The following is a 22,887-nucleotide window of genomic DNA, read 5'->3' as shown; positions in this document are numbered from 1 at the left end:
TTTGCCCAAATATTCAGTGTTACATAAAGCATTCCAGTCCAGTGAAAAACTGGGAGATATCTGGCTTTTGTTGGTGACATTTTGTTGTGATTTTTATTTATTTATTTATCTATTTATTAGATGTTGTAATTTATTTTGAGATTTTTTACGATGCAACATAAAAAATGACAAATAAAACAACACTTGACATGACTGAGCATTTTTAAAAATGTTAAAATACAGATTTCAGACATTTAAATACCAGTTAAGACCTTTTTTCTTATATTAATTAATTTAATGCCTTTAAAGACTTTTTAAGGACCTACAGGAACCCTGATCGCTCTAAATGAGTCCATATCGTAACACGTATGGTATTGTTGTTAAAACTAATCATTATACCCCTAGTACATATCCTTTGTATTTATACTGCACAACCATGCTGTGCAATATATTATACATTGTTTTACAGTAAAATGTGTCAGGCGTGAAGCAAAACTCCAGAACCTGATCCAGAAACACACAGACCCGATCACGAGCCAGTGTTTGGTTTTTCTGCTCTGAGCTACTGCAGAGCAACACGACACACTGCATGAAGCGCTGATAAAAATGTTTACCAGAAATCTTTGGAGAGCACCTTTAACTTGATATTTACAAAAGGAGTTTCCCTTCACATATGACACGTACACACACACACACACACACACACACACACACACACACACACACACAGTGCAGTGTGCAGGTAAGGCAGGCAGAAGACGAAAGCAGCCAAGCTAGTAAACAAGGATATAAACAATTCTGGATTTGTTTTATGAAAAAGAAAATACACTCGATCCCTTCGTTAGACCTCGAGGACACACATGACTTTTTATTTGTTTAGAGAAAAAAAAAACTTCACAGAGCAGCTTTAAACTTCCAAACTACTTTATTGATAAATTTGGGAAAACAAACACATACAAGACATTCACATAGTTTAGTCCCGTCAGCAACAGCTCCCATTCACTCCAAGTGTTGCATTGAAATGCTGGTATTGCATATAAATGTTCACGGATGTCGCCTGCACTGGAGAACAGCGTTCGCCTTCAGATTAAAGGTACAGTTCAACTTTTACTGACTGAGCAGTTCAGACAACATCGGGCACAAACAACCGACAAATGCTGCTGAAAGTTTTTGTTTCTTAAGTGTTAAAGGTCCGATGCAGCATTTTAACATTTCACACAGAAAACAAAACATTTCAACGATAACGTAGCTGTGGAAAAAAAGACCCGAGCCCAGTGTCGGTGTCGGTGTGATTGTGTTGCAGTCTCCAGATTAGCATGTCAGAGAGAAGTGTTCCTACATGCAGATCCGAGGCTGCTGGCTGAAACACCGCCCCGGGCTCAGTGAAGGAGGTCAGACACAGTGAAGCCTGCAGACTGAAGAATGCTGCTCATCCCTTCGCTTCAAAATGTTTGACACAATTCCTGTCACACATTTCAATAGTACTTCAATAACTTTGAAAAAAAAAGAAAAAAAAGGCTAAAATTCAGCACTTGAATTCAGAAATATTTCACTAAATATGTGAAAGCAGTTGTGAAGAGAGGAGAGAGAGAGAGCGGACAGCCTCAGTCTGGATTGTAAACACATTAAAATAATCATGAAGTCGTCCACCGCGTGCTGAAGTGGACTCCGGATGATCCGCCTGGAGCCAGATGTTCATACAAATCCCGCTCCAAGTCAGACGGGGAACTTTCAGTGACTCAGCGTTTATTTTCTGGTGATTCTGGGTTGCCATGGTATCGTAGTTCTACTGAATGTTTCGGTGTGTTTGCGTCAAAGTCGAGATCTCTGCACGGTGACGAGACTCTCACATTCAAGACCGAGATCAGAAGGCACTGTGGAGTTTGGTTGGCGGACAGAGATCAGCTCTCTCTGTTGGCTCAGGGCGGGGCAAGTCCATCATCAATCATCATCATCATCTTCATCATTCTCCTCTTCACTCGGCCTTGTCTTTCCTCTTGGCTGTAAACGGGACTTTGTTGGCCACCGTCGAGCCCACCGTGGAGACGCCGCCAGCCACGGCAGACACCCCTCCCTTTACCAGCCCGACCCCCACCGAGGGCACCGTGGTCACGGCCGACTTGGTGATCTCAAGGCTCTTGCTGCCCACCCAGGAAACCCCGCCCACCGCAGCGCCCACGACTCCCTTGGTGACGCTGAAGAGGCCGCCGGTCACCCTCCACATCATGCTGGGGGGAGCCACCGCGTGGTCCTTACCAGAGTCTGAAAACAGAGCAAACATACATGAAGGATCAATAGACCTTTTCATGGTTGCTGTTGCTATGGCAACAGCTCCAGCCCCTGTTTATTTCCTGTCAGCTACTGCATCAACGCACATCGCAACAGGAAATACAAAGAGACCCATTTAAAATGTTTACGTTGTCAAGTTAGAAAAGGTCTACATCGAGGTTTCTACCACCAAACGTGTGCGCCCGCTCTGCTGGACAGTGTCTGAAGACGAGGGCTGTCAAACCATTCATGTCTTTTAAACTGCGATTAATCGCAGAATTTTAATAGTTAATTGCAATTGATGAGGTGAAGCAATTTTACCAGATTGTCTTGATTAGGAATCAACTGGAGGACACGTCTGTGAACGGGAAAATTACGAATACCAACAGAACTTATTTTCATTCAGATATCTGAACTTTGGAGCGTTATGTTAACCTCCATCCTAAGATGCTAGCATAACGTTTAAAAACGCAATAAAAATATTTTTACACGTTATGTACGAATCTTAACCTTAACTGCATCGTGATTACCGCTGACAGCCACACTAAAGACAGAGTCATCGTTGTCCCTGGCCTGCAGTAATCGTGCAGTGAGGTTTCGCTGCCATTCGGCTCGACTGGATCTCACAAGGTTCACTGACACTACAATTTTCTTTTGCTCAAAACATTTTCCCCTAATGTTTGTTTACAATAACTTCAGGTTATAAACTCAAACGGCGCTGAGCAGACACTGCCTCCGTTTTTTAGGCTTTAGCCACTTAAAAAAAGGCCCACCCCATTATGCTCATTTTCAGGATCATATTTGTATTTTGGGGGTGTACTCGATGAGGTTTACATGCTTTAATGTTATAAAAACACAGACTGTGTCTCATACTGCACTTTACTGCAGCACCTCTGTCTGAGCTTATGTCCCGCCTCCAGAGAATCCCAGTCTGCTCTGATTGGTCAACTGTCTCTCACACTCTGTTGTGATTGGTGCACTGTTTGGAATGTGTGTCTGAAATGTCACGGTTAGATATGTGAGCATTCTACGCATAATTCATTTGTTACACTGTGATGTCACTAAGTTACAGAAGTAAACGCTGAAAGTCAAACGAGCTGTTTCAGGCAGCTCAGGAGCAGCGTCTTCAGAGGGTGAGAGAGCTCCCTTTGGCTTGGACTTTGGGCTTTATTACTAAGAAGACCTTTTATCAGCAGAAAAATGCTCCACAGAACAATAAAGAAAAAGGAAAAAACCCCAAAAGCATAATAGGGCCCCTTTAATATCAGTGTAAGAATACGCTAATTTTAGAGTTCACTGCTTCTGCTCTTGCAGCCCTTTCTGACAATTTAGGGAAACCATTATATTATATACTGTATATCCCAAAGCCACCAGACTCCACTGACAAAAAGTAATTTTACTTCACAGAACACTGAGGTTACTGCTGGTCTACTGTTGCCTCGATTGGTTAGTGTGAAAGATAAAGCAGTGTGTGTTGTTGTGTGTTGTTGTCGTCTCACATTTGGTTTTTGGTGGGGAATTGCCTTTTTAAATAAAAGACAAATAAATGCTTAAATTCACATGCCACTTTATAACAAATCAATGCTTTGTATCTGAAATCTATCAGACCTTTTTGTGTTCTACCAGAATCTGACTGGTGCTAATTTCCCACCCTCATCTGCTGGGAACTAAAGATTTTAGAAAAAGCATCCCACCCTTCACCTACTGACAACACAGTTTCCTCCAGCTCACTTTTAATGTTGTGAGACTGAGCTGTGAACTTTGCTCAGCTGATCGCTACAGAGAATTAAAGTCACTCTTACAAGTTAGAGAAAATAGCGCTCTTGATGAATGTGACTGCAACTCTAATTCTCACTGAAATTGTAAATTTTACATATTAATGAATGTGACTGCTTTGTGTTGCACTTTAACTGGACTTTGTGCACTCTGTGATGTGTGATAGTTGTATTTGTTTGTAATAATGTTTTAAGCTGCCTTGGCCAGGTCGCTCTTGAAAAATATTTCAAGTCTCAATGTGAGATATACGTATATCTATCTGTTCATCTATATAAATATATAGATGCTATGACATAACCAGGAGTGTGTCTGTGATTTCCTAACAACCTCCTGGTCTCCACAGTTCACCTGGAGGGTAAACTGTCATCAGAAGTGATCCTGAAAACAGGATCATGATTCATCCACTAACACCACTGGTGTTTACAGAGCGCAGCAGCGGGGGACTAAACTGGTGCAAAGTGTCTCAGCGTTGGGACACAAATAGCAGTTTGGAGCTGCAGCGGCTCTTACACAAACAGACGTACTCCCCTGACAAACTGACAGTTTCTGAAATAGCACGCGGGCAACATGTGAGCGCAGATTGCACCATATTCCCTGCTGGTGTTCGAGCGTTTAGCCGCAGCCTCGGGACTTCACCGCTTACCCTCTGTAGGCTGGCTGTCGGCGAGTTCAGCTTCGTCCGGGGCCACGCTGGTCCCCGGCTGCGGCTCCACGTTAACGCTGTTCACATTCTGGAAAACACAGAAAAACAATGAGCTTTGTTTACTCTGAATACACCGACATACTTAACAATACTTCATTACATTTAATACTTACAGTATCCATCTTGAGTACTTAAGTATGTGTACATAAACTGCCACACACTTGGAGATGCAACGATTAAACGATGAATAGATTATTTGTCAACAATTAAATTATTCAGCAAGTAATTTGATAATCAACTGATCAGTTTGAGCCAAATTTAACTGATTCCAGCTCCTTAAATATGAATATTTTGGTTTCTTTCCTCCTCGTTGACAGTAAACTGCATATCTTTTGGTTGTGGACAAAACAAAACATTTGGGCTTTAGGAAACACCGATTGTAATTTTTCACTATTTTTTTTTTAACATTTTATACCAAACAACTAATTATTAATCATGAGACTAATCAACAGATTAATTGACAATAAAGATAACTGTGAGCTGCAGTCATACACAAACTGAAACTTGGCATCAAATATCAGATTCATGATCTTGTCGACTTCTTCTTTGATCAGAGATCTCCTGACTTCAGTTACCATTTTGCAAATCTGTCTGTTTTTAATTTATTTTAAAATATCTAAAGGGACACTCCACCAATTTTACACATCACATAGTATTACTCGGTGTGTGAAAACAGTTGTGTCATGCCGTCCGGAGGAGCTTTGCCAAGTCTTTAAAATAACTGATGATGTCACAGTGATGTCATCGAGGTTTCCTCATTTTAAGCTTAGAGGAAAACAAATTTAAAAACAAATGTGAACTTTGAAAGACGTGACTGTTTACCACGCAGGATCTGTTTTTATGAAATAATCTGTCTCTTGTGAATCCCCAAACTATAAAAGTGCAACACTGAATCGCCATAGTTTGTTTTTAACATGTGACGACTGAGGTTTCTATTGTTCAAGAAAGAAACATTCATATTTCTAAAAGAAAGGTAGTTTTTAAAAAAGCATAATTCTAGCAGAATCACCACTACACTCTTATTAAAATTTGTAAACCCATCTCTATTTGCATGACGATAACAGTTATTGGAAAACAGTTTAGTGAATGTATATAAAAAACATACAGTACAAATAAACAGAGCGGTGACCTCACACACTGAAGTCTCACAGGGATTCAGTGAGATTAAACGGACGCTCCGTTGAATCTTCTCTTCCTGTTGCTCTGCATGTCAGTTTCTGATTTTATATGTGATAAAAAAGGGAAAACAATTTCAAACCCTTTCATTCAGTGCAGGAAAATCTATTTATTTCAGCTGAATTACAGATATAAAATCTCTGTCTAGCCGGCTGGAGTCACAGTTGTTCTGAAACATGTAATTATCTGACATGTTTATCACACTCTAAAGACGATGCTGAAACTCAGGGCCTTTTTTTCATTTCAACCATAATCTTTCATTATCATTACTCTGTGTGTATGTGTGTATTACATCCATTCTTTATTTAATTGAACAATATTTTCTTTCTTTTTAAAAAAATTCATACATTCCTTACATGGAACATGTATGTTCCAGACTTTTTTTTATTATAAAAGTTGTAGAAAATATATTTCATAACATATAAATAATGTAAAAATAAAATAAAACTGCACAACAAACAAATAAAACAAAAAAGAAAATATAAATAAATAAATTTAAAAAATGAAAAAAAAAAAATTTTTAATTTTTTATTTTTTTTTTTTTTTTTTTTTTTTTTTTTTAACAAAAAACCCAAAAAAAAACCAAACCAAAAAAATAAAAAAAACAAAAAAAAAAAAAAAAAAAAAAAAAAAAAAAAAAAAAAAAAAAAAAAAAAAAAAAAAAAAAAAAAAAAATAAAAAAAGAAAATCAAAATAAAAAATAAAAAAACAAAAAAAAAAAAAAAAAAAAAAAAAAAAAAAAAAGAAAAATCAAAAACCAAAACCAAAAAAAAAAAAAAAAAAAAAAAAAAAAAAAAAAAAAAAAAAAAAAAAAAAAAACCACATCAAAAAAAATTGGGATGGTTAAAAATGAAAAAATCATCCATCCTTGTTAGTGTAATATCTTATATATATCTTTTATTTTGAAAGGTTCCTCTGTAGCCTTTTGGCTCATGTTTGATATTTTATTTGATAAAGTAGAAAAAATAACTAAAATGTGGGAAAAGAAAGAAACATAATGAAAAAATAAACTTTCAGGGTTAAACGCTAAACAAATAAAAAAGCAAAACTTAATGTCTAAAAAATTGAAACATTTTTGTCAATTTATAATTCTTTAGTTTTAAGTTTCCAACAGTGGTCAAGTTTTAAAATCAGTATCTTTAAATACAAATATATGAGGAGGGTAGTCATTCACCCAAATGAATTTATGTATGTATGTAAATAATAATCAGTTAAGCTTATTTATGTACTTTTAATCAGCCAAGATATTGAGATTATCACAAATGTGTAATACATCAATTTTTGTTAGTGTGATATCTTCTGCTCATGTTTGTGTGGTAAAAAATAATCTGATAAAGTAAAATAAGCAGTTAAACAGGAGGCTCGGAGCAGGAGAGTGTCACTGAAGGTCAGAGGTCGCCACTTTTGACTTGTCATCCTTCAGATTAAACCGCCCACTTGTTACAGGTGAGTATCCATGACCCTTTTACTTTAAAACGACACAGAGGCTTCAAATCAATGCATATTTCACATACTTAAAAACAGAAAAGCTGTTTCCTATGATATGAATCATCTTGCAAAACCACCACCCCACCCCCTATTTTTTTTTTTTTTTTTTGATCCACAAAAAGAGGCCCAGATCCTTCAGATTAACAACCAGCGCTACAAATTATCTGATTAATGTTGCCACTGCTGAGTTTATGCGCCAAATCTAATATAAAATCAATGTAAAATGTGCGTTTTTTAAAAGAGGACTTTGCATTTCTAGGTCAGAGTTTGGTAACATTTGCAGGAAGCTGTGAAGCCTCACTTTAACGCTGCTGAACACTTTTTTAAAAAACACTTTACATGGAGGAAGCGGCCACATTTCCTGATGAAGATACAACCAATAAAAAAAAAGATCATATTCAAATTCCACATCATCGCTGGTGTATCGCGCTGCTGAAAAGCTGCGCTTACACAGCTTTACATGCTGTTAAAAACCCAGCGCTCACGCGCAGTTTGCGAGCCATATTTTCACAAATTTTCACATGAATAATAAGGATGCTGTTGTTTTTTTTTTTTCTTACCTTCACCATTGTTCCCAGTGCTTCTCCCGCACACACACCTGGCAGAGAAACTTGAGACAGGAGCAGCTTGTGCGGGGTTTGGGGCTCGGATCAGACCCTGCGCTGATAAATGAGCTGCGGCTCTGCTGTCTGCGGCCTCTGCTGCTCTTTTAGCGCGTTAATCTGCAGCTTTCTAACTTCTGCTCACTCACACTTACAGCCGGAGCTACGCAGCCCTCTTTTTCACCCTGCTGGTTCTGCCGACGTGGCGCCCTCAACATACACACGCATACACACAGACACACAGTCAAACGACACACGGCAACGCACTGGACTTCCGTTTAGCACCTTCGAATTAAAAGCCTTTTAACAGCGATGAGGTGGATTACTTCAGGGTGTTGGGCTGAAGGAGAATCAAAGTGGAGGTAAATGTGCTGGACAATCAAGACTGAATAAAATTAAAGAAACTATCTGTCTATCTTAAAAAAATGGAAATAGATTTATTAGCATTAACAAAAATATTGTTATCAAAGCATATCACAAAATAAAACAAATAAATAAATCATTTTACACATAATTGCATATATATATATATATATATATATATATATATATATATATATATATATATATATATATATATATATGGACGCCTGCAGCAACCATACATTTTTTCCATCCATCAATTTGAGAATACAGGATACTTTTTGCAAGATCTCGAGAAAACGCAACTGTGTTTTCCATAAATATCACAAAATTAATGTGAGATCACGAGATAACAAAACAATATCGCAGTTTGCACATGATGTCACAACAGGTTAAATAAAAGAAAAAAGTAAATAAATAAACAAAAGCTTCTTTCTAGTCCTGAATGTAGAAAAACATAAAGGTGAGATGTTTAAAAAAAACTCACACAGAAATGGCGGCAAACGTGGATTGAAAACCTCCGTCTAAAGTCTGGAGGAGCAGAGTCAGACAGCGCTCGTGTATGTTTTGTATGTCACGTTTTCAGCTGTAAAATTAATAAATAATAATAAATTAATTAGCTTGAAAATTATCCTGTTATTTTAGGAAAACAGAGAGAAAAAAAGTATGAAGGTATGACCACTTAGGGCTTCCATATATGTATTCATTCTATCTATCTTTCTATCCATAGAAAACATATCTATAGATAGAGAGATACTCTGAACTCACATTATCTTAGTACTCAGAGGTAGTTGTTGTGTGTTGCCTTGATCAGAGGTAAAACTAGACCTTAAACTTGGGCACTCGGCCACCATTAAAGCCACATAAATGTTGTTTTAATTGATTGTAAATGCTTTTAACTAAAGGCTAAATCTACACCATAACATGTTTATTCTGTGTTTTTACTTTTAGCTTTTATACATTGATAACATATTTTATTGTTTTGTTTTATTTCTAGTTTAATTGCTTTGTGTATTTGTAATCTGTTTATTTTAACTTATTTTAAGTTTGCTTAATGATTGTTTTTGTTAATGTCTTTATTCATCCTTGGCATCGCTGAAAATGAGGGTTTCACTCAACTGATTTCCTGAGTCTTAAAAAAAAGGTTTGAATGACTAAATAAATACCTGGACATAGTAATAAATGATGTGTTAAAATATAACTAAGTACATTTACTCAACTACTAATTTGACATATTTTTATTTTACTTGAGTATTTTGTTGGAGAGGATTTCTTTTTAAAAGAAAAAAAAACATTTACTGCACAAACCAGGTCAACATCCTCACAATGTTTTCATTATTTCTGTAGCAAGTTCCAAGCTTATTTATTTCGGGCCTTTATTGTGAAAAGAGGAAGTCGCTTGTGGGCTGTTGCTGCAGCTCCAGCTCCGGATCCTGCTTCACCAGCAGCTACAACTGGTTGATTCAGTGTGAAGGAACTGTGTGTACCGCCTCAGTGTGACAGTGTGGATTTACTGTGTGAAAGTTTGTCAGTTAGGATGCAACTTCAGAGGGAGAGCAAAAGCAGGCTACATTTATGTGCACAAAAACATCTGAATAAAGTTTTTAACAGCAGGTAAACTATACACACACACACACACATACACACACAGATTTAAACCATAAAGACAGTGTACAGATAAGACTCAAGGGTCAAGTGCCACGCTGTGATGTTGGCAGAAATTTTCATGAAACAGGCTCCATTAGGCTCATTTTCGGCATCATGTTTGTGTTTTTGGGGGTCTATTAGAATATATTTATATGCTTTAATGTTCAAAAAACACATCAAATGTCTCATACTGCTCTTTGCTGCAGCACCTCTGTCTGAGCTTCTGTCCGAATATCTCACATTTTAGATAAGAACTATGAAAACTTTTAAACGGGGACCATCTCAGTGATTTCTTGTTAAGTTTAGTTTAGTTTTTGTGTTATTCTGTGATGCCTCATAGTTTAATTTGAACCCCATTAAAAAATAAGAGAGCCTGATCACTTATGCTTTTTTTAACCCTTTGAAACCTGAGCGAATTGGTTTGAAATGGAAATGATCCCAAAATTAACAAGACAATTTTAAAGAGTTACAAGAAAATTACCTGAAAACTTTCAAAAAACATTTTCAGGAACAAAGTAAAAAAACAAACAAGGAAATGACCTGTGAAAAAAAGCTAAAAATTACAATAAAACAAATAGTATGAGAAAATACTATAAATATTCCCACTGGAACATGATTTTACACATAAGATTAAAATAATTATAATTTTCTAGTAATTGTATGTTTTGTAAGTTTCCCCAGTTTTTTGATAATTTTCTTTCTCTTCTTTAAGCTCATTTTCTTGTCACCTTTTCTATGTTTTTTCTTTCTTTCAATCTGTGAAACATTAATGCCAAATTGCTGATTAACTAGTCCTTTTTTTTTTGATAGAAACAAGTTTGAAATTTTGAATAGCTTGTGGAAGGTGTTTGAATGCAGCACAAAAAACTCATGTCAAACCAGGTTTCAAAGGGTTAAAGGAAGGCACACACATGTTACACATATTTAGTGCAAAGTTTCAACTACAGGGATCCTTTGTGCAATTACTCAAATGTGCAATATTCTTCAAACTCTTGAATGAAAGCTATATTTAACACTAGTTACATATTATATATATAAATGTATATATTCTTATTGCTAATTTTGCTTATGTACCGTATATCTTGTGGTCCATTGTTGTAGCTTGCACACATTATTTATTTATTATATTTTTAACTTACATACTAGTTTTATACATTGCACTGTAGCATAAGACACTGTTTTATATTTTACAAACTTTACACACCCAGCACATTATCCATATTATAGTTTAAATATTCACATATTAGTGCTAATTGTCTATAACTCTATTTCTTTACATTTATATTTTTACACACTTAAACACTCAGCATATCATCACACTTTATTTTAAATATTTACATCCGTTGCTAATTGTTTACTCTTGGTGTATTTATATTTTGGGATCAATAAAGTATTTCTGATTCTGACACTGGTTTTAACACTGAGGCGTTCATGAGCTTGTTGCTGGTCGCCAGCAGCAGAAGAGGAAGAAGGTCGGTTTCATTTTGGTTCAGGCACATTTTTTGACGCACTGTTTGGGGTCCTCACTGGAGGCTCGGCGCCTTTCTTCCCGGTAGTCGCAGCAGAAGTAAATACGAGGGAAATTTAGGGGAATAATCTGTGAAATCAAGTCGTTAAGGAAACTTGGACCCCCAGTTTTCCCACAATGAATCTAGAGCTGCTCGGTAATTAACATTTTCCTCTTTTTGTGCTTAATAAAGCTGACTTTCAGTACATCGCTAACGTTATGAACGTTACTTGTTATGGTTAGCATTGTACGTTAGCCTAGCATCTTAACAACTGCAAGTCAAATATTAAAAAATACACAAGTATTAGAATCACTTTGTTAACTTCTCTTAAACGTTTGAGCTTAAATGTATCACCAAAGTATCATCTGAGTCTGTTTGTAAATGCTGATTAAAATAATAGACGCAGACATAGTAACGTTAGCTGCTAGCTAACGTTAGCCTCGATACATTGTCTCTTATTGTGACATTATTTGAATGAAATATTTATTTATGAGAAAGTACAGACAGTTACTATACGTTGGTATAACGTCACGTGTTGTTAATGTCAGCATAAGCACATTTTACCAAAGCTGCGGAGCTCTGAACGTTATTAGCATGATGGGGAAATAAAAACAACGTTACACTGCTGATGCATCTGACAGGGAGTAACCTGAAACATGATAATGTTACTCAAAAAACAAACAAAATATGATGAAACAATGACGCCAAATGGAGGAAAAAAAAAACTACAATACTAAGATTTCTGTTTTCACCATCAGAATGACGTTTTTTTAAACAGCCATCTATGCTAATGTTTGTTTTTAAATGGTCAGTTTTGCTCTTTTTTTTAAAACTATTTTTATTGTCATATTTGCTCTACTTTATCCATGCCTGCTTTGATATGCCTTTGCTGCTGTACAAATGTATATTTCCCCGTTGTGGGACATGTAAAGGATTATGTTATGCTATGTTATCTTATCTAGCCCAGTCTTGATTGGTCTTAATATGTTTGTATTTTTTCAAAAAGAGAATAATATCTAAATTTGGTTTTACACCATCACTATAGTTTAGCTCTTAAAAAACTCAAAATTAATAGATAATTAATTAATACTGCTATTCCAAGGTCAGAACATTGTATCATACCACAAAACATTTGTACCATGTTAATTACAATGAAATTAGTGGCAGGTTATGTTGTGTTTCTGAACCAGCTGGCACTTAAGTACATACTGTGGGCTACATCCTGTTTCATTGTTACTCTGTCGTTAAACTGTTTTCTTTGTCTCTTTGTTATTCCTCTCCTAGAATCGTTCGGGCAGAATTATCCAGAGGTAAGCAACCAGCTCTTATTGAACACATGAGCAAAGTGCCAGTTATATTTGTACACTGAAAATCATCAAACACTAATACACACGAAGGCTCATCTTTAGATTTAGGCAACAGTCCTATGTGAAGCTACTCCTGGACTGATGCAAGCCCTCCAGCTGTGTTTCACTGTGTCTCACTGTGTGTGTGTGTGTGTGCTGTTAGGAGGCAGATGGCACTCTGGACTGTATCAGTATGGCCCTCACCTGCACCTTCAACCGCTGGGGCACCCTGCTGGCTGTTGGCTGCAACGATGGCCGCATCGTCATCTGGGACTTCCTCACAAGGGGCATCGCCAAAATCATCAGTGCACACATCCACCCGGTCTGCTCTTTATGGTGAGACACAGACACACAGACAGTGTATTTAAGACTTATTAAAGGAGCTAAGCTGGAAATCCCAAGATCAAACAAAAATGCACAATCTTGCCAAAATGTATGCCATATGCATGAACGCAGCCAAAATGTGCCAAAAAATGACAAATGAAAAGCCCGAAAATGCAAACAGTCCCTAAGGGCGACAAATTAAAGAATGATATTTATTTGTGTGTGCAGCTGGAGTCGAGACGGCCACAAGCTGGTGAGTGCGTCCACAGACAACATTGTCTCGCAGTGGGACGTCCTGACAGGAGACTGTGACCAGAGGTTCCGCTTCCCCTCACCCATCCTGAAACTGCAGTGCCACCCCAGAGACATGTGAGTCACCTGACAGCATCTGTGCGTCAGTGTCACCGCTCATGTTTTCTGAGGTTGTCGGATGCATTATGAACAGCGCTGACATCACATTATTTTGCCAACGTCTTTGATCAGTTGTAAGTGAATATACTTTGCTATTTTACGCCAACATTGTTCTCTGTGTTTTAGGGATAAGGTGCTGGTGTGTCCCATGAAGTCAGCCCCGGTCCTGTTGACTCTGTCAGACTCTAAACATGTTGTCCTGCCTGTTGACGACGACTCAGACCTAAATGTGGTGGCGGCCTTCGACAGGCGAGGGGAGTACATCTACACTGGGAATGCTAAAGGAAAGGTCAGACGAACTTAATTCAGAGCGCACCTTTCAGTCACATCACTGCACTCAAAGGCAGCACAAGTAAATATGAATTTAAACACTCGAAGGTCCCGTGTGTAGGATTTATTTGTATATATTGGCAGTAATGGATTATAATATTATAAGTATTTATTCTTCAGTGTATGATCATCACAATAAAGGAATTGTTGTGTTTTTGTTACCTGAGAATGAGCTGTTTATATCTATATAAGGAGGTCCTCGTCTATGGAGATCACAATGCCTTTTTTCTACAGTAGCCCAGAATGGACAAACCAAACACTGGCTCTAGATAGGGACATTCGTGATTTCACATCAGCCACTGGAGTTAGCAGCCCTTTCACAAGGAGAGCATCTGAGAAAAATTTATTTTCTTAGCCTCAAACTGCTGTCTTCTGGGTTTTTACCGCTTTAAATCACCTGAGAGAGAAGGAGACTGCTGCGTATAATTCAGCTCCCGTTTAAAACCTCCTGAATGCTTGCACCTTAAGTTTTTAAGAAAGGTGAGCACGGATTATTAGGTACAAGGCTAGCGGCCAGTGTCCAACATGTCAAACGCTGACGCAGAATCATTAATTTGTGATGTGAAGCTGCGTTATTTCGTGTTTTACGGTTTAAATCGCAGGATGTGTTTTTGGAGAGGAGGAGGCCTCTGTGGATAATTTGATAATTGGACATTTTACTCTAAAAACTGTTCTTGTGTTTAACAAATGGCATCCAGTGTTTTTGCTGCTCCTCCTTCACCATCGTGTCTGCCTCCTCTTTTGTTGCAGATTCTCGTGTTGAACACAAACACTCAGGAGCTGGTGGCTTCCTTCAGAGTGACAACCGGCACCAGCAACACCACTGCCATCAAATCAATCGAATTTGCACGCAAGGGCAGGTGAGATGCAACAAAGGGTCTTTTTGGATCAAGAGCTGGATGGGCAAACACTGTCTGGACTACACAGTGTACACCTTTAACATTAGGCTCAGTTTTGGGTTCTCATTGTTTTGGGCTCTCATTGTTCCGTCACACAGTTTAATTCCATGTTATTTGTAGTGTAAATTTGGGATCATGTAAAGATTTTCAAACCAGATTGATGTTAAGCCAAACACTGGACTGGACTAGTGTGACGAGTGTACTGCACTGGACTCAGCCTCTTCTGAGTGAAACATACCGAGGAAATCGTCTTTAGTTTATGGGAGAACATATCCATATTACAGTCTGTGGAAAAGATCCACAGCAGAAAGCAAATAAACTGTTTTTCGTGGCCCCAACAGTAAAAGCTGAACTGTTTCTTTCCCCGTCTCAAAGTGTACCTCCTTTTTTTCCGCCTGTCCTGTTTTCTGCGCAGTTGCTTCCTCATAAACACGGCGGACCGAATTATCAGGGTGTATGACGGCAGGGAGATATTGACCTGTGGCAGAGACGGTGAGCCTGAACCCATGCAGAAACTACAGGACCTGGTCAACAGGTACGTCGACATATTAATATTAGTTAATTTATGTAAAAGTGTTTGTGTTCAAAAGTGCTGAAAGAAAAAACATGCTCTTGCAAATATTGCAGATAGTGTGAATTTGTAATCAACATTTTTTGAGGCTAACGCTTGCTGGGAAAGTCTCTTTACCTCTGATATCAGTGTGCTCATGTCCTCCACTTGTGTTTTCTGTGTTCAGGACTCCGTGGAAGCGCTGCTGTTTCTCCGGGGACGGCGAATACATCGTAGCTGGTTCGGCCAGGCAGCACGCCCTCTACATCTGGGAGAAAAGCATCGGCAACTTGGTGAAGATCCTTCATGGAACCAGAGGGGAGCTGCTGCTGGATGTCGCTGTAAGGATGTCAAAACTAAAATTGTGTCTCTGCAGAACACTGTGTAGAGATTTAAACATCAAGAGAACATTTTATGTATTTTCAGTTATTGTGAGACCCTGTGTTGTGTACACTCAGATTATTTACTCATCTCACCTTTGACCTCTGTACAGTGGCATCCTGTCCGTCCGATTATCGCCTCCATCTCCAGTGGAGTGGTGTCCATCTGGGCTCAGAACCAAGTGGTATGTAGACAGTGACAGTAAGGGCTGAGGGTACATGAATGAATGTAGTCACAGATTATTTTAATGTTAATCTCTCATGTTTCTGTTCTGGCTACATGTTTCATATTATTGTCAAAAGTTTGGGCATTTGGCCTTGAATGAAGCACCTCTACCAGCTGAGTCGATTTTAAAATGATGCTGTGGTCTAATCGATGTGTGACTGACTGGTTTGTCTGCAGGAAAACTGGAGCGCTTTTGCTCCAGACTTTAAAGAGCTGGATGAGAACGTGGAGTACGAGGAGCGAGAGTCCGAATTTGACATTGAGGATGAAGATAAGAGTGAACCTGAGCAGACAGGTAGATAACACACACACACACACACACACAGACACAGACACAGACACACACACACACACACACACACACACACACACACACACACACAGGTTGAAGTTTGGGAGTTAGACTATAGAAATACCTCAGAAAAACACTGTTTTTACAACAAGCTGATCATCTGCAGAATTCACAATTTATAGGATACCACAATACTGGTAGAAAGAAGTAAATCCAAATACTGAAACAATAATATTAAGCAAAGTCTTTCTCATAAAGCATGGCTCTCAAGCCCCTCTTCAAATGTTTAAGTATGAAGAGTATTTATTTTTTATGTTGGACAGCTGTTTAGTCACCGTTGTGTAGGACAGTGTAGTCTGTCTGCATGTAGTCCTGCAGAGCGATACTTCAGATGTGTTGCTGTTTCACACTTAATACTAAAAAAACTAGATGCTGGGTGCAGTTTGTGGAGTGGACTTGGACAGAAAACTAAGACACCAAAAACGCTGAGGAAATGTCATTTTCAGTGTGCTTTTCGATGGACATCGTCACTCCTCAATGCACAAAGGAATTTGGGGAGCTACTCACAGCTTTAAAACAATAAATCAACTTGTGGATGAATCGGTTGCAGAAACATCTCAGCAAAACAAACAATCAAAAAATATTTAGGATTTTTTTTTGTACTTGTTAAGCTATTTGTGATCCAAATCCACACAATCCAAAACAGTGAAGTACATAGTTTCTTGTATATTTGGTTCATGGGAGTATCACAAATTTATTACAAATGCTAGCGTTGTGGCAAGGTGCTGAGCCTCTACATTAACTTGTACTTGTGTTACAGGTGCAGACGCTGCAGAGGATGAAGAGGTGGATGTCACCACTGTGGACCCCATAGTTGCTTTTTGCAGCAGGTGAGAAACAACAATACAGCTGCAAGTGTTAAAACTATGTTCCCCCTCTGATCTGATCCCTAAAACACCAAAACCTTTGAGTCTTATCATAATCGTAACTGTTCATACTTTTAGATCTGTGTGAATTTTTCAACCACTCACAGTCTTGTCCGTGTTTGTGTGTAGTGACGAGGAGCTGGAGGACTATAAGGCCCTGCTTTACCTGCCAATAGCCCCCGAGGTCGAAGATCCAGAGGAAAACCCCTTCGGCCCTCCGCCAGACGCCTCGGTCCAGACCGCTGCTCCAGAGGACGCGTCGGCTGGCGGCGACAAGAAGCAGCGGCAACCTTCATCTGAAGGAGGCCCGGCCAAGAAGAAGGCTCGCACCACCACCATCGAGCTGCAGGGGGTGCCCAGTGACGGTGAGAAACTGGAAAAAAAAAAGAAGAAAAAATGAGAAAAAAAAAAAAATACTCACAAGATGGCAAATGTTGGTGTCATTTTTATTTATTGGTAACACTGTCTTTATTTTTGCTAAAATGCAGGAAATTAGAAACAGATTAAAATATGTCAACAAGTACTGGATGAATTAAATTTGATAAGACATTCAGCATCCCCAGAGGATGAATCCTAATGTGTCACTGCAGGTTTTCGCTCATCCAGTAAAATATTTCAACATGTTCGAGACAGATTAGCAGAAACTAATGTCATTCCCATCAGCCTCAGCTTTGTGTTAAGTGTTGATGAGTAAATATTTGCATGTGATCGAGAAAACAAAGTGCTTCATGTGGTTGATCCTGGACTTAAAATAATGTGGGATTTAGGCAAATAAAATCAGGCGATTTCAAGAAATAGAAACACAGGAAACAGGAATCCCAACAATAAAGAGAAATACCACCAATGAAACAGATAATCCAAGTTGGCGACTAACTGCACTGAAGATTGCACCGAGGTTTAGAAAATCAATTTGAATAATATAAAAAGAAAAGAAACAATAAGCGATGATAGTATAAGATAAAACGCCACGTATTTGGCGATGGCCGCTGCACTTTGTACTGAGAGGAAAGAGAAAAAAAGCATGTGATTTGAAACACAGGTGTCGTTTATCGTTTTATTGTGAAAAGCTGAGCCCCTCTCTCTCTCCTCAGAGGTGCACCCCCTGCTGGGTGTGAAGGGGGATGGCAAGTCCAAGAAGAAGACTGCAGGCCGGCCCAAAGGCTCCAAAGGTAAAGACAAAGACTTCCCCTTCAGGCCCAAGCCCTACAGGGGCGAACGGCCCTCCTTCCCCATGGAGGCCCTGGGCAGCTCTGTCCCAGGAGGAGGAGTAGTAGGAGGAGGGATGAAGGGCAGGGCAGAGGGGGGCCTGGCCACAGGTAAGCACGCCACCGCCACCGCCCCTGCTGCTGCTCAGTCTGGGAGCTCTGCTAGTCCTGCAGCCCTGCTAGTCTGACTGACACCTCACCAGCCCGGCCTGTCTCCAAGGCAACCCCCTTGTCTCCTTGTACTGCTTTCACCCAACACGAACCCCCACCCCCCCATCCCCCCCACCCACCAGACCAACCAACCACACAGCTCACTGACAGAGACCCTCATGTCGTAAAGCCACAGTCTGGAGGTCCGAACACTGAATCTGCGTCGTGTATCAGACCAGTGTTTCATTAAAGCAGATCTGGTCCAGTTATCGTCAGTAACTGGCCCATTGTTATTTATGGTTCACACAGTTTGCTGCAGTTTACATTAATGTTCTTAAACAGCTAGAGTTCAGGTTTTATTGAGTCTGATTCCACTTCAGTTTGTTTTTGTTGCTTATTGAGTATTGGTTTTGAGTGTTGTCATCATGTTAAAGGTAAAATGAATCATTCTTTATACTACAATCCACAAAATAACGGTTTTGGGCGTCCCGCTGCAGTTCTGAGACGTCACAACTTAGAGTTTAATACTTGGAATTCTCTCTTAAATCTCCAAATTTATGTGAAAATACCTTTTGTGAACCCCTCATTTGAGCATGTGTGGGCCTGTGCGTTTGCATACCGAATGCTTTCGTATGTGCTGAAACAAAGGCACCTCCTCACACACACAGATAATTGGCCTGGACTAAATTCCAACCTTGACGTTATGTAATTACAGTGATATAACTGGGCCAACCTCCAGCTTCAGATGTTTCTTCCAGATACTTTTCATGCTGAAATTGTAGTTTGTGGTTCAGCTTTTTGGCTAAGTATTCTTTTATAATAAGTGTACAAAACTCAGTACAAAATCTGTAAATAGGAACTCTGATATACAGGACTGTATTAGTTATCCACAGAAGACCACAAGAGCTGTCTGATTAGTTGTGCTCACTTGAAAGCTTCGAAGCTTGTTCGTTGTCTCGATTAAAAGTTTACAAAGATAACCGCCAAAAAGTCGAGCGCCAGGTACGCCAAAAGAAACACATCTTGCAATTTTTTTTTCTAGATTATTAGTATCTAATGTTATTGCAAACTACACGCTAACAAAGTAGCAAACATTATTTTAGATGCACTGACTGAAAACTGATGTTTTAAGGAAAGACAAAACTTCAATGAATTGTGGTTATTTCTTACTAAAGCTTTGATGCCACAAAATTGTTTTTTCGGGACAGCCGTCCTGATTAGGAACAGGCTGTTTGTTCCTTTCTTACAGTCTAAGGTATCCACAGTAGCTGACTTTACGGAGACTTGTACCTTCACAGTTGTATCCCTCCCAGACTGTGGCTCCATGACTGAATAACCTCTGCTAACCTCAGCCTCACTCTGACTAATTTGCCGTCATTTGAAGTTGGATTGTAGTTGGCAGGTGGGTGTTGACGTGGCTAACGGTGGGATGGTGCAGCTTGTTTCCCCTGCGGGCTAGCTGGCTAGTCTACATCTACTTCCTGCTTGGCCTTTGACCCTCCTGCTCCCACTCCCACCTCGCTCCTTGGGCTTGTCATGCGACATGAACGTGTGTCTGTAGCAGCGCTGCTCAGGTCCTGTCTTTCTGTTTCTGTGTGTCAGAGAGATGTGGGGCAACACTGGATGTTTATGTAAGTGATGTTGATGTCTGAACTCATGTTACGTTGAAATGCCGTCAGAAACTCTGTTACCCAACAGCTACATCAGCCATGCAGGTGTGCAGTGTATATATGTCATGTTTAAAGGATTAAAAGGTCAGTATGTACAGGACTGCATTATTCGAAATCTGAGAGCACGCTCGTCTTTCTCAGTATCATATTAACAAATAAACGTAAATCAATTATAGAATTGTATCCAAAGACTATAAAATTATGGATGACATCTCGATGTGATTTTCAATCTGTGGTGATGCCTTGCATACAGCCTGTCACTCAAAGCGCCACGCCCTTAATAATTTATAACTTTAAGCCTTGATTGAATATAAATGGGTGAGTCATACAGATATTCACCCCCGAACAGTCGTCATGAAGAGGGAATCCAGCTGCAGACACATTTTATTCATTTTCTGCAGCATCGCTCTCTTGTATTTTACAACAGTCATTCTGCTGTTATCTGTACTAACCAAGAAAAGTTTGCTAAAACGTACTTATTTATATATATAAAGATTTTTAAGTGTATGCCCTCAGTGTGGATTTTCTCCCTTGATTATGGTAAAATAGTATTGAATATTGATCTGTTTCAAGAAGAGGTGGACTGATATTGGTTTTTCAGGGCTGATACAATACTGCTCATCAGTACTTGATGAGACCAAAAACTGAAATTTGGAACCAATTTGCATTTGCAATAAAAATGAATGTATTGATTTTTTTATTTTTAAGATGATTTTTTGGGGTGTTTTTGCCTTTTATTGACAGGACAGCACAAGTGTGAAAGGGGGAGAGAGAGTGGGGGTGACATCAGCAAAGGGTCGAGACCGGAATCGAACTCGCAGCCGCTGCAGCGAGGACACAATCTCTTTACATAGGGTGTCTGCTCTATCCACTGAGCCACCAGCCGCCCCGAAATGAATAGATTTCTGTCGAAATTTAGAATTTAGGATATAAAAGTCCAACACAAAATGTTGCTTAAATGCCTTTAGTAAATGTTTGATCAAACTGAAACTTTCAGCATCATTTACAGCAAGTCCCCAGCAGCTTCTTCTATAAAGTTCAATGAAAATTTAAATAAAAACTGAATGAATAAAAATAGCTTCCTAAAGTTTTACAAAGTAAAAGTTCCTGTGTTGCAGACTGAATGAAAACCATATTAGTGTTTTTAGCAGAGTGTTGAATATGCCTTTGTCGTTCTGCAGATGGAATTAGTATATTATAGTGGTTTTTACCCATTTTTTAATCAGTTTTCATATGTTTATCTTGGCCATTTGTTTTTATTTGAGAATGTACCACAGCTGATCTTAGGAGAACATTGTGTAAAGAGTGTCTTATTGTCCACAATGTGTTTGACGGTTTCTGTGTTCCTCTGCAGGGAATCTGGTATCGCAGTCGTACAAACAACACGACATCGGAGGGATGGACTGATCACTGCTCTGTACAGCGGTGACGGAGCCACCGACAGGCTCAAACAAAGAGACACAAAGCTTGATGTCAAATGTACAGACTGTGAGCGAGCAGCCTGTTTGATGTGCGGACTGTTTCCTCTCCCAACCGGAGCACAACATCACAGGAAAACTCCTCAGCCCGGATCACATGACAGGAGGCGACAAAGAGAGCGTGACACAGTCGATCACAGTAGAGATCACATGTCCTCTGTCTCTGTAGGAGTCATCATGTATAGAACACTTGTGTCCAGATAGTGTGTGTGTGTGTATGTCGTCTTTCTTGTTTTTATACGTATTAAAACATTTTTGATTTATAAATAATTAAATAACTGTGTGGTTCTGTGTGCAACTCTGAACTCATCTGTAGATCTGACAGATGTAGATTTTTTTTAAAGCTGTAAAAAGAATCTGCGGCCGCACTCAAAAAACATCTTAAGGCTTAAAGTTTATCATAACTGTCAGAGTTTGGTTCAAGTCTCGAAGCTTTCAAGTGCCAAAGTAGCTCGTTAGTCGGGGAAGCTGGAGGTGATCAAGAGGACCAAGTCAGTCAACTGTGTCCCTCTTTTTGACAGCATTTTGGACAAAACACAGTTATGATGAACTAATTAAACATAGTCCGATGGCGGGGTGTTAAAATGCAGCCACCCAACGTTCAAACAAATTAAAACGATCCAATAACATAAGTCTCCACAGCTGTGACTCTGAAAAAAAAACAGATTACAGCTTCTGTCACAATTATTCCTCAAACGCAAACTAAGATGTTAATTTGTTTAACAGTTCATTAAGTGAACATTAAATAATCACCAACTGCGTATAATAAGTGATTAAATTTCTGCCTGTATGTAGAATTACTGCATTGGAAAACAGAAAAAGTAAAAATCAAACTATCAACATTTAGATGATGTTTGATGTCAGATAAAATCTACTTAGAGTAGTTGGTAAAACTAGTTGGTTTTACTGTTTTTTAATATATTAAGTCTTTGTCAAAAATGAAAAAGTATTGTATTTGAATTAAATCTATCAGGCAGTGAGGTATGAGGCTGATATTTCAGACTGTATGTAATTTAACAAAGTGTATTTGCTTTGTGTCAATAAGTAAAACAAGTCTGTGACTAAATCAACAATCCAAAATATACTTAAATATACTCAAAGTAAAGGTTGTCCTAATTCAGAAAAAAAATGCCCCATGTGAGTGTTTGAATATCATACATTTTAATACTGGATCACTATTACTGATGCAT

At 38.7% G+C, this 22,887-nt stretch overlaps 2 protein-coding genes across 3 annotated transcripts; one reads left to right on the top strand and one right to left on the bottom strand.

Moving 5' to 3' along the window:
• Positions 1–885: 885 nt before the first annotated feature.
• Positions 886–8,230, bottom strand: zgc:153675 (uncharacterized protein LOC768179 homolog). The gene is made up of 3 exons (XM_042495781.1): positions 7,951–8,230; positions 4,667–4,754; positions 886–2,241 (listed from the first exon to the last, which is right to left on the bottom strand). The coding sequence occupies exons 1-3, from the start codon at positions 7,957–7,959 to the stop codon at positions 1,955–1,957; spliced, it is 384 nt and encodes a 127-aa protein (XP_042351715.1). The 5' UTR covers positions 7,960–8,230; the 3' UTR covers positions 886–1,954.
• Positions 8,231–11,467: 3,237 nt separating this feature from the next.
• rbbp5 (retinoblastoma binding protein 5) lies at positions 11,468–22,059 on the top strand. 2 transcript variants are annotated; one of them, XM_042509763.1, is made up of 14 exons: positions 11,468–11,666; positions 12,795–12,820; positions 13,020–13,192; positions 13,409–13,549; positions 13,718–13,880; positions 14,672–14,781; positions 15,236–15,355; positions 15,558–15,711; positions 15,864–15,935; positions 16,154–16,271; positions 17,089–17,158; positions 17,324–17,559; positions 18,286–18,510; positions 21,574–22,059. In XM_042509763.1, exons 1-14 carry the CDS (start codon positions 11,648–11,650, stop codon positions 21,624–21,626), a joined length of 1,680 nt encoding a protein of 559 aa, XP_042365697.1. In that variant the 5' UTR covers positions 11,468–11,647; the 3' UTR covers positions 21,627–22,059. The 2 variants fall into 2 exon arrangements, with proteins under 2 accessions (XP_042365697.1, XP_042365705.1); XM_042509771.1 differs by having other exon boundaries at positions 11,470–11,666; positions 18,286–18,363; positions 21,574–22,057.
• Positions 22,060–22,887: the final 828 nt, after the last annotated feature.

This window comes from Plectropomus leopardus, chromosome 2, assembly GCF_008729295.1.
Source record: "Plectropomus leopardus isolate mb chromosome 2, YSFRI_Pleo_2.0, whole genome shotgun sequence".
Lineage (NCBI taxonomy): Eukaryota > Metazoa > Chordata > Actinopteri > Perciformes > Serranidae > Plectropomus > Plectropomus leopardus.
This window is presented reverse-complemented; position numbering and strand designations above follow the sequence as displayed.

What these genes read in the sequence shown, in the direction of transcription:
- zgc:153675 (XM_042495781.1), bottom strand. An exon ending in CGACAGCCAGCCTACAGAGG is followed by an intron (nt 2,242 to 4,666) that starts GTAAGCGGTGAA and finishes CTCTGTTTTCAG; the next exon opens with ACTCTGGTAAGGACCACGCG.
- rbbp5 (XM_042509763.1), top strand. An exon ending in GAGTGAACCTGAGCAGACAG is followed by an intron (nt 16,272 to 17,088) that starts GTAGATAACACA and finishes CTTGTGTTACAG; the next exon opens with GTGCAGACGCTGCAGAGGAT. An exon ending in GCAGGGGGTGCCCAGTGACG is followed by an intron (nt 17,560 to 18,285) that starts GTGAGAAACTGG and finishes CTCTCTCCTCAG; the next exon opens with AGGTGCACCCCCTGCTGGGT.